General features: G+C 38.5%; 2 protein-coding genes across 2 annotated transcripts; one reads left to right on the plus strand and one right to left on the minus strand.

The window, feature by feature from the left end:
• Window positions 1-97: 97 nt before the first annotated feature.
• On the minus strand, window positions 98-8737 carry LOC145465380 (xylulose kinase-like). Its single transcript, XM_081449159.1, has 5 exons — window positions 8213-8737; window positions 6620-6946; window positions 5258-5531; window positions 4859-5170; window positions 98-3020 (listed from the first exon to the last, which is right to left on the minus strand). The coding sequence occupies exons 1-5, from the start codon at window positions 8663-8665 to the stop codon at window positions 2680-2682; spliced, it is 1707 nt and encodes a 568-aa protein (XP_081305285.1). The 5' UTR covers window positions 8666-8737; the 3' UTR covers window positions 98-2679.
• A 36-nt stretch (window positions 8738-8773) lies between these two features.
• Window positions 8774-10886, plus strand: LOC145465381 (RNA-binding motif protein, X-linked-like-2). The gene has a single exon (XM_081449160.1). The coding sequence runs from the start codon at window positions 8783-8785 to the stop codon at window positions 9341-9343; it is 561 nt and encodes a 186-aa protein (XP_081305286.1). The 5' UTR covers window positions 8774-8782; the 3' UTR covers window positions 9344-10886.
• The last annotated feature ends 25 nt before the right edge of the window (window positions 10887-10911 follow it).

Below are 10911 nucleotides of genomic sequence, written 5' to 3' on the forward strand. Positions count from 1 at the left end.
ACTGTGACTCTTACAAAGTGTTAGAAGTTCATGGCTTATACTTGTAACGGACGCCTTATTGTATTTCATTAATTTTGGTTTAGCTTTATCGCACCAATAGACTGTTCCGAGTCATGAATCACATTCAAGAGGTTCACTGTGAAGTCTTGTTGTTATGATGCACATTTAAAGTATGATATTATTGATAAGAGCAAGCAGTTATTACTAGTGAAGTGTTGTTAACAGTAGCAAGGATTAGCACAGGATAGAAATCAGCAGTTAAGCTATTGGTAAATAATATGATTGAATATCTGAATTCAATAAACTTGAGTTTTCCCAGACATCATTATTTGCAGACTGTTATTCTCATGAGGTCTCTCATTGTTATCCAGTTTCCCCACAAGAGAGGCCGAGATGTCAAAAAGTCAAACCAAAAAAAAAATATTATTTTACAGAAGAGGCAAAAATTTTTACATCATCTAGTCCTCCTTTTCCCATGGGGGGCACAGGGAATCCACAGTTGCCTTCTACCTCTGTCAGTCTTGAGCCCCTCTTTTGGCCTCGCACCAACTCAAGTTGGTCTCTGTCAGGTCTATCTGGATGCTTCAATGCCAGGTGCAGAAAGATGATTTTAAAGTTCTAGGTCAGTCAAATTTGATGTGCTATGTAGAAATTTCTGTGCCATACAATGGATTGGAACCCACAAGGCACACAAAAATGAGGCAGATCAGAGCTGTGATATTAATTGATTTTTTTGTTTGAACCATCACTAAAAGTTAACAAGCTTGGTACCCTATAACCAGAGACACCATGGAATGCATAGCAAGCGTTCCCTTACGAGGCGAATGTGGGCCGCGCAAAGGAGTTTTTCGTATTCGGGCCGCGCAAAAAATGGGAAGGAGCAAAAAGGTGGAAGGAGAGGGGTGGGGGAGGGGAGCAAAGTTCCCTTCGCTCGGCCTGAATGCGAAAAACTCCTTTGCATGGCCCATGTTCACCTCATATGGGAACGCTTGCTACGCAGGCTAGAGACACTACACAAAACTATGCAGGCTATTCTACCAGAGGGTATGTAAATTCCTGTCTTGACCCACAATGAAAACACTAAAGAGACCTGTTTCACACATTTTAATAAGGCCTTTTACAGTGGATTTCAATTCACTTTGACCGTGCAGGTTTGAAAACATCTTTGGAACTTGGGTACCATGTTCCTGAATTCATGGTTTTATTGTTATTGGAGCCAATCAAGTTATGAACTTTCAAATGAAAACTACGGGTTTGATCTCGAAGTTCGATTCCAAATTGCAAACTTCGCTTCTAAATAATTGTGAAAAGCAGGTATAGGGATGGCGTGCGCCGAAGGAGTTGGAAGTGATAACTTAAAAAGTTGGTTATCAACTTTCAAACATCAGCTAGATTCGTAAACATGTATTTACATATAAGAGACACTTGAAGCGAACCAATTCTGTACTCAGCTCAAAATTAAACTTATTAGAGAAGAAGAATTCAGCTTGATGTTTGTGGTTTAGGAGGGATCTTAGGTACAAGTTGTTGCTTTGTTTACGTATTTCATCAGCAAGTTCCTAATTAAAATTGTTGGGTTTGCACGTTCGGTCGCCAGTCTGTCTAGTGTGTGGATCTGATCACGCACGCAAATTAGGTTTCTCAGGCAATAAAATTCTCGTTGTTAGATTTTTCGACGAGTTTTACCCAATTGTTGGCACTGTTCTGTATTGTCAGTTGACTCTCTCGCTGTTACATTTAGTCGCTTGTAGGACTATCCGAAATCTTCCCGAAAGGCTCAAGTTATTGAAGATGTGGATGGACAATTTTCTCTCAGACACACCTTGTTACACGAAGTTCGCAATGTGGAATCAAACTTCGAAATCAAACTTGTAGTTTACATTTCAACGTTTGCAAGTCAATTGCCTCCAATAACAATAAAACTGCAAATTCAGGAACGTAGTTCCCAAGTTCTCAAGATGTTTCCAAACCCGCCTAGCCAAAGTGAGTTGAAATCCACTGTAATAATTGGTATTTCTACGAAATTTTATTGCTAACTGGAAAAGCTGATTCAAAAATAATACAAAATTTGTTTTTGAATTATTAATAACCTACCACATCAAATTAAGAGTGTCCATGTGTGTTTGTTTAATGTTTTCTTTTTTCTTTTTTACTGTCTTATATTCTGCTGCATTTTAACTTTAAGTGAGTTGTAGTTCATTCTAGCTAAACTAAACTGAAAAAAGGTCTATGCCATTTCCAATTCTTAGGTCATATATTAATTAATGTAGAAAAATGTCTGTCCTAATAAATATGTGTAACTAGAAATACCTTAAAATACAACTCAAAAAGCAAAAAGCATTGATTTCACTAAAATTAATAGGAAAAACTGCATGGTCCCCTTCAACAAGCCTGGCTGCGACTCTGTAATGTCCCACAGAATGAAGACAATGAAGCAACCTGCAATGTTTTAATTACTGTACCTACATTGAGAGACTAACTGGATCAATTTCAACTCATCTTAGCCAGGAACACAATGTGTAGAAAGGTGGTCGCACCTTTATCTAAATTCCTTTCTTTTCGGTCTCTAGAATTCTATAACAACATCACAATACTTGACCTACATTACTGAGTAGTAAGTATAACATATCCTTGATTCCCCAAAACATGTTTGTGTGACTCTTCCACCAGAATATCAATTCATGCTTCTAGCTTGCGTTTCTTGGATTGAAGATGAGTTTTGTCCACAATACTATCTTCCAACTTCTTATACCTGGCTGTTAGTGGATCATAGACTTGAGGAGCTTCACCACATGGGTCTGATACCAACACATAAGGAGGCGCTTCACTAACCGCATCCCAAAATGTCTTGCCATCAGCCCTCTCCAAACCATGTTTTGCCCGATAGGCACACCCTAAACAAGCTGAGTTTGCTGTGTCTTTAAGGACAAAAACTGGAGCATCAAATACATCGGCAATCACTCTCAGTATGGCAGGATTTGATGATGCACCACCAGTTGCAAATATGCGAGTTGAATAACCTGAAAATAAGGAGCTGCTAAGCTAAATTGAAAAATTGAAATAATGATCATTTGTTCAGTCGTTTACTGTGTGTGTTGATGGCCGAGGATAAAAATTAAATACAGTTCTAAGTGTTGAGACACTTTGCTGCACAATATCCCACTAAGAGTTTTATTTTCAACCCTATTTTTGGTGTGGTCAAACATGGTCTTCCATGTTTGCTATCAATTATTACATCAAGTCCTACACTCGGTGTCATAGGTAAGTGTTGTGAGAGTTCACACAACCTACCCTAGTGTCTGCAAAATGTTGTATCATTTGAATGAATGAGTTGCCAGTAATCGGATACCCGAGTTTGCGCAAAGAACTCTGGGATCATCAGGGGGCAAACATTGCAAGTCGCTAGAAGAAAATGTATGAGGAAATGTTGTTTCGACGCCAAAAAACATGGTTTTGGGGAGAGATCAACGATTTTTCGCCATTGTTTTATTGCAAATGGATTTTGACAATGTTGGTACATGAAAAATGTAAGTTTTTGTTTGAAATAAGTGATAAAATTTACCGTTAAACTCCCTTTTGCTTGCGTGAGGTTTATTGTGAAATGTATTGAAGAGAATATTGAAAATTTCAATACACGCCTGATCTCGAGAGGCTACCCGGAGCAAATGGTAGAAAAGACCCTCCGAGAAGTTAAATATAAAGACAGAAAAGAAGCTCTAAAACAGAAATCGAAAATTGCAGAAGAACTATTACCTTTTGTGTCAGGCAATTTTACTCAGCACAAATGACTTTTAAATGCTAATACTCAGAGATATATTCAAGGAGCCACCCTTGATCTGTTATAGAAAAGGAAAATCATTAAAATACGTGCTTGTAAAAGCAAAACAAAGGCTTTGAGCAAGACAGTAGCCGCACAGCATGAGTGGCGCGGACTCGTTTGTCATTAAATCAACCCCAGACAGTACAATGATCGCCACCGGGCTTATTTCCAGTATTATTTGTATGACTGAGCTTTCAAATAAGCCAAAAGTAGCCTGTACACAACTTAAAAGGCTTTACTGGGTTATTTCCTCTCGATTTACACCTAATTAATTTTGTAATATTTTCAGACCATTACGCAATGTAAATTTCACAATAAACCTCACACAAGCAACGGAGTTTATCAGTAGATGTTCTCATATATTTCACGGTCATTCAAACAAAAACTTACATATTCCACGTATCAACATTGCCCAAATCCATTCGCGATAAAAACGACGGCGAAAAAGCGTTGATCTGTCTCAAAAATCGTTTTCTTATACCTCGAAACAACTTTTCGCCATACATTTCCTTCTAGCGACTAGTAATGTTTGCCCCCTGACAATCCCAGAGTTCTTCGCGCAAACACAGGTATCCGATTACTGGCAACTCATTCATTGAGTACCCTGTTTAGGCCAGGATGTCAATCTTCCCCTTTCAAAGATGTTGCAGTGAAAAGAGCAATACTAACTAAAAATTTTAAACATTCTAATAGAATTGAAAAAAAAAAACTAAACCTTTTATTTCCTCTGAAATTCCTTCTTCCCACACTCTTCTCTTGTGCTAGCTTTTCAATCTCTTATAGTCTCTACACTGCTTATTAATAACTCCCTGCTTGCTTTCTCCCAGGCTCCCATCACCCACCTTCCCCCTCCCCACACATAAATATAGGAATCATTCTGGTATAGAAGATACATTTGAAAACTAGACTAGACAGCAGGGTGCTCATGTAATGGACAGTAAAAAATTGGAAAAAGCACATGAAAAATTGAGACAGGAAAATAAAACTTACACAGCTATTTTTTTCACTCTCATGTCACAGTTAAATACACCTGCTTACCTAATGTGTATCCCAGTGCTTCTGCATGAGCTCTCTTGGCCATGAATTGTCCTTCAAGAAGTGCTCTAACCTCCACATCCTTTGGAAATGATTCTACTTTTTCTCCTTTCTCATTAAACCGATGAATTCCAACAGCAAATGGTGTTATTTCTGTGGTTTCAAAATAGATTCCAATATTTCCATCATTACCGCGATTGGTGCTCTCCAGAGCCTTATTAAAGACCTCCCATGAGCCCTCAGCTGAGGAGTTCCTTATGGACTCCCTTGTAAGGGAACCATTTTTGAAACATAGGAGGGCCATGTATGCATTGTCTAGGATCAAAAGAAAGTAATAAATTTTAATATTAAATAAGTCATCACGATAGAAGGCAAAATAACACAGTAAATAAATGCCAATACCTTCTATTGGATTAACAAATATGTGTCCCTCTAGGGCAGGCTTGGGAGTTTTATAAGCCCACATAAGTGTGTCACTTGTACCAAGACTCAGGACAATATCCTTTTCTTCCACCCTCATGCCTGCCAAAGATGCTGGATTGTCACCAGTAAATGCTACAACCTTGCAGTCTGGATCAAATCCATATTGTTGTACCATGTATTGTGATATTGGGCCAATTATTTCATAAGCAGGAACTAGGTTCCCAAGCTTCTCTTTCAGGTTAGGGGCACATGCCTGGAAATAGAAAGCAAAATTCAAGTTAATTATTTTGTAATAAACTGGTTAGTCAAAAGCATTTAAGCTTTTCAAAGAAGACATCTGTGATGTATTGTTGCTAAGGGCTGTCAATTTTCGAGTAGAACATAACCAAATGGTTATCTGCTACATATTTATTCAGCTCACAGCTGCTGGTTAACCTATCTTCAGCTTCTGTAACTTGATTCTACTACTTTAGAAGTATTGCCATTCCGCCTGGACAAGATGATAGAGGGCCAATTTTTAAAAACTCCAAACAATAGAGTGTGTGCATTGCCACCAAATAAAAAATAAAATCAAAAACCATTCAGTGGATAAAGTCAAGAGGTTGTGATATTATAGACGATAAATAAAGATGACAGTTCTCCAAGTTTAAAGTGTGTGCATTGTCCCAAAGTTGAGATATTTGTCGAAATGTTCTGTGCAAAATTATGGAGCCTAGTATGGAGCTGCCATGTTAGAGGACCTCCTTAGTCCCTCATTAGGGTGGCTGGAAAGTAGTGTAAACATCTGGAACTTACTTTGGCTATCTAGAGGACTGATTATCTGAACTGAACCAAAAATCATTTACACAGTCAAGCATTTTTCCTAATACTTTAACTCCTAAAATGGCTAAAAATCACCAGATGAGTGTACATTTTTCAACAAATGGGATCTTAGCTTCATGTCATGCACCACCATAACTGCGAAATTCAAAATGCGCTGAAAGTTGTAAAGAGGTATAAATTTAGTACCTCTTATGCCTGATGAGGATAAAACCTTTAGTGGCTCTTTAGTTTTGGATTTGAGAATTCGATGACATCACGTGAACACACTCTATACTTAAAGCTTTTTTTTTACCACAGAATACCCACTGGACCACTGGCAAGTGTCAGGCAGTTCATATTGAAACACTGATAAGCCACAAGACCTAATGATTATACCAATGGTTTCATCAACCATCTTAGTGTTCATACTAAAGTCAAATCAGACATTTTTTGAATTCCCATAGTAATAACTGGACTGAATGGTTTAATTCAGAGAACACAAATAAATGGTGGTTGTTGTTGTTGTTGTTGAACACCAACCTTAAGGCACTCGTCTTCCCAGGTTTTGCTGTAAATATTCATTAGGTTCATCCCAGATCCATCACTGAAATCTATTGGTGCATAATCACCAATCAAAAGACTTGCCGCAAAACTGCTTACAAGGGAAATTCTTTCACAGTTGTTGTATGCATCAGGCTTTGTCTGATATATTTTGGCAATCTGATTTCCTGTGAAGCGCTCATAAGCCCTGGATCCTGTGATGTCACTTAACCTTTGTGGACCACCTACTGCATCCTCTAAGTTATGGCAATGTGTTCCTGTACTTGAATCCATCCATATCGGAGAGTCACTGACAGCAAATGAATCCTGCATCAGATTTAGCACAATGCACTATTAGTATCCGTTTAGTCAATTACAAATCAGCAGTTAAGAAACATGTACAGGTATGCTGATCTTTTAGGCATATCATTCAATTATGTACAGTTCCAGAGGATAACCGTAGCCACCCTAAAAAGGTTACTGTGTAATTTCAGAAAATATCTACACCTCTCCCATGGAATGTATTTATTCTAAGACCACCCTGCCTTCTGGAAATTCCAATAAATCTTCATAAATTTCTTTAAATTTTTTGGTCTTACACAACCCTCCCACCCCCCAGGAAATTCCAGTCTCTTCTGTGGGGGAAGTATGGATGTTTTCTGGAACTGCACATTAGAATTGCTAAACTAAGATGGAGGGGGTCTCAAAAGCCAAACATAATTTTTTAGGGAATGTACAAACCAAAACTAGAATTTCCAAAGGGATGTAACTTTTCAGCTAGACTCCACAAATAATATAAAACTCGTAATTAGTAGAAAGACAGTGCAAGCCAGACATGTAAAAGTGTACTTGAATTTTATAAAATAAAACATAAATTAAAAACACCATTCAACCTCCATTAAATGGACAACTCCCATGAGTAGATAATTGGCCAGGGGATTATCCTAGCCATAAACAAATAGGCTATTTGACCCAGGGTGCATTCAGCGTGGATTACACCGAAGATTTTTGGCATAGCCTTTAAAATTTTGCAATGCACCAGCATGCAATTACAGTCTTTGGCATATCGTGGTGTGCACATATAATTTGCTAGCGCTGGCATGTCCACGCGCTTAACTATGCAAGGTAAATTGGAGTGGTAACTATGGCTTCTTAACTTCTCTTTATCCCCATATACTGGCCGATAATGGCCATCTTATTTGGTCTATCTGAGTCCAAATTTTTCCACCAGTGTTGGTTTGGCATTTTTAAAATACAAGTGGCATTCTTCAGCATGGAACTTTGGCCGCTTTCCAGGTGCATGGCATGGAATTTAAACTTCCTTGGCATATCTTCCGCATGGAAGGCTTGTGGAATGCACCCTGGTAATTGATGAGCATCTATCCTATTTAATAATTTTAAGTGGACACTTCCTGATCCCAAAGGTATCTCCTTATAGGACTATCACGGAGGCTAGTCTTGACCATTAGCCTAAATATATCTGCCTGATCAGGAGATATGTCAGCCTGATCACGAGATACATTCACACTAAAATATACCAGAGTAACAGTTAGTGTAACGAGCTACCCAAACTTGCCACCCCACCCAAATTACCTTGAGTTGTTCATATAAAGATTTTCCACTTTGAAGGTTTTTCAAAGTTTCTCTAGCTCCATTTTTCCAATAAACACTGCCATGTTGTTGTCCTGTTCCAGACAGACATGCAATAGATTCAAATTCTAGCCCCTTTTCTTTCAGTCTTTGCAAAACGAGGTCAAATGCCTTTATCCACAGCACGGTTGGTGCAGTCACAGTTAGTTTATCTTCGTGTTGATGCACGCCACCTTGAGTTTTGAACTCCGGTAAGTCACTATCAAAGTGCACGGAGGCCTCGGTCACAACATTCAGGCCTCTGTCGATAACTAAAGCCTTCAGTTGCTGCGTACTCGAATCAAATCCCAGGAAAAGGGGAGCCGCCATCTTACAGCCAGAGAACTCTTTAGCTCGGCTATTATCGGATATTTTCGGAAATTGTCGGTACAGGTTGTTAATAAGATTCCAGGGCATGCGCGTCACTCCTCACGACCGCGTGCTGCCATCTTGTCACAGTGAGTCGACAGCGTTCATTTAAACTTTCGCCTATTTCTGCGAAATCATAGCAGTAAATTTGCAAAGAAACAACCGATGCCTACCAAATTGTTTGTAGGGAACATCTCAGACTCATGCAGCGAAGACGACCTCAAGGAAGCCTTCGAAAAATACGGTAATGTTGTGGAGAGTTCGATAGTTCGAAATTATGCATTTGTGCACTTTGAGAAAAAAGAAGACGCCGACAAGGCGATCAAAGAGCTCCACGAAACCGAACTGAAAGGAAATGTGATAAGAGTATTACTCTCCACCACTCCACATAAGAAGGGAAGAGGTAGCGGCGAAGGACGGCCACCATACCCGAGGGACAGGGACAGACAAGGTTATTCGCGGGGTCCTCCTTCACGAGGATGGGGTTACCCACCGCCTGATCAGAGAAGCCGTTACCATCCATATTACGACCGCAGTGATTACTACAGAGGAGGATATCCTCCTCAGTACAGTCGAGGATCTGGAGGCCAGTATGGGTATTACAGTACTTACGACAGTGACTATTCTAGAGATTACCAGCGGAGTTACTCGTCTTACTATGGTGACAGATATGGCGGTGCTGTAACATACCCAGATACGTCGAAAAGGCAATCCTGGGACCACTAACTGTGCAACGTGACACTTTTTTAAGCTGACCAAGAGCAGGCTTGTTTTGAAGGCGAAACATAAAAGCTATTTTTTGAATTATGAGGTGTTTTCTTAATTTTGTTTACATACTTAAGAGCATGCTAATAGCAATGGAAATGTGGAACAAGTGGCATCTTATCTATATTTAACTTTGTAGTTATGAAACCATGGAAACTGTAGATCCTGTTGACCATCTCCCGCAGTTCTACAGTTTGTACATAGTGTCTTTAAAGCTGCCTTTGTTGCAACGACACTTTAGAGGATTTACTCTACCGGATCAGATCAGTTACTGCATTGGTGTCATATTTTAATTATGTCAACCATTTACACTAGCATTTGTGTTAAGAAATTAATAACCCTTGAGAAATTTTGTTACTTGATGTCTGGTTTGATCTATTACTGAAATGATTCAAAAATCTGGATAGGAATTAAAGTATTGATTGTTGAATACCTCTTTACAGAATCTTAGGTAAAGCGGTTGGGAGTTTAAATATTGTCACTAATATAAGTTCTCCAATGTAACTCAGGATACAGTCAGGATATCTTTGTATAGATATGGCAAGCATGCTTTGTTTCTTTTTACCAGCATTAACAGAAAGTCTACTTTTATTTAGTAATAACCTATCTCAAATGCTTATTTACTTTGTAACATGTTGTAACTTGTGCATGATTGCAGTAATGCTGTTATTGATGCGATTCTATTTCACAGATTTACAGTCACCTTGTTCTTTTGCACAAGTTTGTTAAGACTTAAAAGTTGATTGATGGGGACAAGTTCTTTGTGATTTGATTCTGTTCCCACACTGAAAGTTGTATGAGATATAACATAAATTTGTTTTCATTGCAAATTCCTTGTGTGCTTCAAACTCTTCATTTCTAAGTACAGTAGCTGTTACTAACATTTCATTTGTCATATCTTAACTTATCAATAAAATGTGCAAACACTGTGGCATAAAGCCTGGTTTTTGCTATGACTTCATACTTATTTCTCATTGAAATTCATCTTAGAAAACTTTTCTCTACAGTCGCAGCATGGTTCTTAGCTCACAACCAAAGTTGCAATCTCAGCAGAGCATAACCTTGTTTGATTATACAGTACATGTATGTGCAAATAAAAAAAATATTGTTATTGTATCAGTTAATCAGTATTATTGTAAAACTTGTCCATGTGAAACTACAAGGGGTACTAAACTCAAGGGCCACACCAGGGGAAAATTAACCCCAAGTCTTGACAGAACAGATCAAGGCTAGTGAGGCTGCTATAGTGATGACTAAGGGCTGATATTGTCCTATTACAGCAGCTTAAGATTGAAAATTAAAAAGTTGTAGAAATTTTCATAGCCAAAACTATACTACTGACAAAGAGCATTCTGTTTGGCTTTACTTGCATAAAGCTACATAATTATACTTTAGGTTTATGATGCAAGTTTTTGCTTGAGAGTTAGAAACCTAGAATAGTTAGTTGAATTGAGGAGTAACGTAACACTTGTTAAAGCTGAATAAAGGTATTGTGGTTTCATAAGAGACTTTTGGGATCCATCTGCAGG

This window comes from Orbicella franksi, chromosome 13, assembly GCF_964199315.1.
Source record: "Orbicella franksi chromosome 13, jaOrbFran1.1, whole genome shotgun sequence".
Classification (NCBI taxonomy): domain Eukaryota; kingdom Metazoa; phylum Cnidaria; class Anthozoa; order Scleractinia; family Merulinidae; genus Orbicella; species Orbicella franksi.

Bases quoted from the DNA above. Each gene is read 5' to 3' on its own strand.
- LOC145465380 (XM_081449159.1), bottom strand. From the start codon at position 8,665: ATGCCCTGGAATCTTATTAACAACCTGTACCGACAATTTCCGAAAATA. The intron at 6,947-8,212 runs GTAATTTGGGTG...AATCTGATGCAG, and splicing joins CTTTATATGAACAACTCAAG to GATTCATTTGCTGTCAGTGA. The intron at 3,021-4,858 runs GTAAGCAGGTGT...CCTTATTTTCAG, and splicing joins AGCACTGGGATACACATTAG to GTTATTCAACTCGCATATTT.
- LOC145465381 (XM_081449160.1), top strand. From the start codon at position 8,783: ATGCCTACCAAATTGTTTGTAGGGAACATCTCAGACTCATGCAGCGAA.